The sequence below is a fragment of the Mastomys coucha genome, unplaced genomic scaffold (assembly GCF_008632895.1).
Source record: "Mastomys coucha isolate ucsf_1 unplaced genomic scaffold, UCSF_Mcou_1 pScaffold23, whole genome shotgun sequence".
NCBI lineage: Eukaryota > Metazoa > Chordata > Mammalia > Rodentia > Muridae > Mastomys > Mastomys coucha.
Window position 1 is genome coordinate 59623043 of NW_022196906.1, and position 3868 is coordinate 59626910.

Sequence of the window (3868 nt, forward strand, 5' to 3'; positions counted from 1 at the left end):
CAGACTCCTTGGATGTGCACTCCGTCACAGGCATCATCGTGGGCGTCTGCCTAGGCCTTCTCTGCCTCCTGGCCTGCATGTGTGCTGGCCTACGACGAAGCTCCCACAGGTGAACCAGGGAACCATTGAGACTAACAGAATTACCAGGAAGGGCTGCAGAGTGGACGAAGAATCATGTGCCTCCCAGCTGCCCTTGAAGCCCCAGTATAGTTAGGGCTATGGAGGTGGAATGGAGTTGGGTGCTACATTTGTCCCCATGTGAGACCCTGGTCTCCATCCTCAGTAGCACAGAACAAGTCAATAATTTATTAGGATTCTGAGATGAAGGATTGGGACATTGTTCTCATGAGAATGGAGAATAAACTTAGGGGAACTCCAGTGCCCCCACCTCAGTAAGAACAGGCTGAGCTACCTGTGGGCTTCCCTCATAGCTCGGATGGAAACGTTCCACATACAAGGAAGGGTGCCATCTGAGGGGTCAGGCTGGACCGGCCGTATTCCTTTCTGGTTGATCGCACCACACCAGGAAACCAAACCCACTCTTGTCTGATCCATAGCTTTGTTCCTGTTGCTCGCAGGGAAGCCCTCCCTGGACTGTCCTCCACAGGCACCCCTGGAAACCCAGCACTCTACTCAAGAGCTCGGCTCGGGCCCCCCAGTGTCCCTGCTGCCCATGAGTTGGAGTCTCTCGTGCATCCCCGTCCCCAGGACTGGTCCCCACCACCCTCAGATGTGGAAGACAAAGCTGAAGTGCACAGCCTTATGGGTGGCAGCGTTTCAGACTGCCGTGGCCACTCCAAGAGGAAGGTGAGACTGGAGTCTCTTCAGGCCGGAGACTCATACGGACCCATTCCCAAATCAAACACCAGGGGGCACCACAGCACAACTTCTGACGGTGAGATGCACACCAGGCCTTGAGCCATCCAGAGAAAGCCTGTCCATCTCACCTGGGAGGGTCCCAGAGCTGTGTTTGCAAGAGCACCCATACCTCTCTTCACTTACCTAATATGGAGAAAAGAGGCTGGTTGCTTTTGCTGTGGCCAAGTAGGGCTGGCCCCAGGATAATGTGAGACTCCATAGGCCAGGGGCCCTGGTGACACGCCCTGACCAAGTGGACAGTCAGTTCTCCCTTCTCTCTACTTTCCTCTGCCATAAGAAAGAGTCTGACAAACTTGGGAGCGTCAGATTTTGCTCATCAAGTGTTGTTAGGCTTATGACTCCGCCCTTCCTAGTCTCCCCACCTCAGTTTTCACCCCTGCCTGAGGGAGGGGCTTTAGCGTGGAACCTATCTGGAGGGGTCCACAGGTCTGGGCCCTGCATGCCCATACTGTCTTCTTCCTTCTCTGCAGATCTCCTGGGCTCAGGCAGCGGGGACGAACTGGGCAGGCTCCTGGGCAGGCTGTGAGCTGCCCCAGGGTAGTGGTCCAAGGCCGGCTCTGACCCGTGCTCTGCTGCCTCCAGCCGGAACTGGGCAAACACTGCTGCTGCAGGCTCTGGTGTATGATGCCATAAAGGTTGGTCAGTGTTGGGAGAGGAAGGTGGAGGCAGGAGGGGAAGGTCCCTATGCATTTCCAGGGACAGAAATGTATTTGGAAGACCTTGTATCTTCCAAAGGGGACAGAAAGGGGTGACAAGAAGCCACTTTAGAGCACTCCCTTCTTTACCTGGACCTAAGTGACTCACAGTAGACTTACAGAGTATCCAAAGGTGGCCTTAACCCCTCAAATACTGTCAGCCCCTCCTGTTCTTCATGGAGGTCCTGGGTCTAGTACTTTCTGGTAGCCTGAGTGAGGGCAAACACATGTGACATTCTGTATTTCCTGTCTCCGCTGGAGCCTGAGCATCGTTTTGAGTGGAACAGTGCTTGCATTGTCTAATGGGGAGTCAGCCTCTCCCACCCCCACCTATGTTGATCACTTTTCTGAAGACCATTCTCAGTGATGCTCACCTAGCCTTTGGTTCTCCACTCTCTGCCAGAGCAACGGGAGAAAGAAGCCATCCCCGGCCTGCAGGAATCAGGTGGAGGCTGAGGTCATTGTTCACTCCGACTTCAGTGCATCCAAAGGATGTCCGGACCTCCACCTCCAAGACCCGGAGCCTGAGGAACCCCTGCCTGCAGAGGCTCTGCCTTTCACCTCGGGAGTTGTGGATCTGTCTCAAGGAGCAGACTGGCTGGGCAGGGAGCTGGAAGGATGCCAACCAGCAACCACTGGGCCAGAGAGGCTCACCTGCTTGCCAGAAGCAGCCAGTGCCTCCTGCTCCTGCTCAGACCTCCAGTCCACCACTGGTGTAGAGGAGGCCCCTGGGAAAAGCTGCCAGCCCAAAGCTCTGTGACCTCTAGCAGTCAGCCCAAGCCTTCCCAGGGCCCCTATCTCCTCTGCTCAGATCCCCTGAGCAGAAGGCAGATGTGGCTCAGGGACATGACATACATGGCCATACATGTGTGTACTAGAGATATCAACAAGCCCTTGGAGCCTCTTGAGATCTTTGGCTGAGGTGGGGGAGAACTTTACTCTCCCCCCTCATATTCTTCATCACATATGTGATACTGAAGGGACTTGAGATAAAGCTCTGTGTGATGGACATGTGTGAGGTCACATGTGTATGCTGGTTGAGTTGGGAAACCTCTCCCTGTGGAGCAGTCACTGTGGCCTAATTGACCCTCCATGGCAGGCTGGTGTAATAGTGATCAGTGCCAGCTCTTTGAGCTTTAGCCTTGTCACCTAGCCTTTTATTACACTCTGAGAGTGTCTCCAGTGCTGTGGCTACAAAGACAGCACCAGTCCCTCTTCTGTCAGCTGTGCTGAGCGGAGTGCCAGTCAACTCCACAGGCCAACAACACCACAGCCTGCAACAGCACGGCCGTCATCCCCTCGGCCTCCTAAGGTCCAGATGGCTGGGTGAGCCCAGCTCAGCTCCTCTCTCCTTTGAGCAGCTCTGTACCTAACTTTGTAATCTGGGAAGTGCCTGGTTTGGGAAATCTTCTTTCGCCCCCCTGTCCCTCTGTGCCCCTTCATTGTTCTGGTGATCTGTCTCATGTCATCTTGCTCACTTATCCTGGGGCCCTTCTCTTTCCCATGATGCCCCTTATTTCCTCACTGCCGTTTCCATTTTTGTCTCCCACACTTGTCTTTATGTCATGTGTTTCTCATCGCTGAGTTCAACCTATGCACCCTTTCCTAACAACATGACTACCTCATGTCTGCTTCAGACCGTAGTGTGACCCCTGGGTCCCCACAGCTCCCTGCCAACCACCTTCCCGGGCAGATGACCCACTCCAGGTAGATCTGTAGTAGACCTTGTAGCTTCCCTGGCTGCCCTCCCCCATGGTATTGTGACAAGAAGGTTTTCTATGGAAGGGATGAGTCTAGGCTGTGCAAGGGAAGGGGTAGGGAGTGAAACCAAGAGGCTGAAAAAAAATGGCTGCTGCCCATCTGCACGGAGAAATGGGTGTGTGCTTTTGAGATGCAGTCCTGGCTGAAGCTGAAGGGGTGAGGAAAAAGGAGTTACGAGAGATGCCGTGGCTTAGCTCCCTGACCCTGGACCCTTGAACCTGGATTCAGAGTGGCAAAGGGTTTCCTCCAAGTCTTTGCACAGGAAAAGGGCAGCTGGCTCATTTTATTTTATCTTTCTTGACACTGAATCCTGAAATCATCTCACCACACAGGGCCAAGCCTGACTGGTTATTTCCTGAGTCACAAAAGCCATACCATCTCTTTGATTTCTCATCTCAGCCTTGTCCCAGGATTGTCAAATGTGGGATCTGTGCTCTCTTGCTGCACATCTTCTATTTTAACTGGCTGGCACATCAAGCGTTAACTCTGGCTTCTGGGCCAAATTAGAAATAACCAGTCTCTATCTTCCTTTT

At 53.6% G+C, this 3868-nt stretch overlaps 1 protein-coding gene and 1 long non-coding RNA gene across 3 annotated transcripts in view; one reads left to right on the plus strand and one right to left on the minus strand.

Annotated features, from left to right (window-relative positions):
• The window catches only part of LOC116072394, a 2688-nt gene extending 1182 nt beyond the window's left edge, over positions 1-1506 (minus strand). Inside the window, exon 1 of the long non-coding RNA XR_004111422.1 lies at positions 1003-1506. This is a non-coding gene — a long non-coding RNA (uncharacterized LOC116072394). The remainder of the gene's footprint in view (positions 1-1002) is intronic.
• Igdcc4 (immunoglobulin superfamily DCC subclass member 4) overlaps positions 1-3405 on the plus strand; it is a 35489-nt gene extending 32084 nt beyond the window's left edge. For both annotated transcript variants that reach the window (XM_031343826.1, XM_031343827.1), the window contains exons 17-20: positions 4-109; positions 579-807; positions 1350-1514; positions 1978-3405. In XM_031343826.1, the coding sequence (XP_031199686.1) occupies positions 4-109; positions 579-807; positions 1350-1514; positions 1978-2334 (857 nt within the window). In that variant the 3' untranslated portion in view covers positions 2335-3405. The remainder of the gene's footprint in view (positions 1-3; positions 110-578; positions 808-1349; positions 1515-1977) is intronic.
• Positions 3406-3868: the final 463 nt, after the last annotated feature.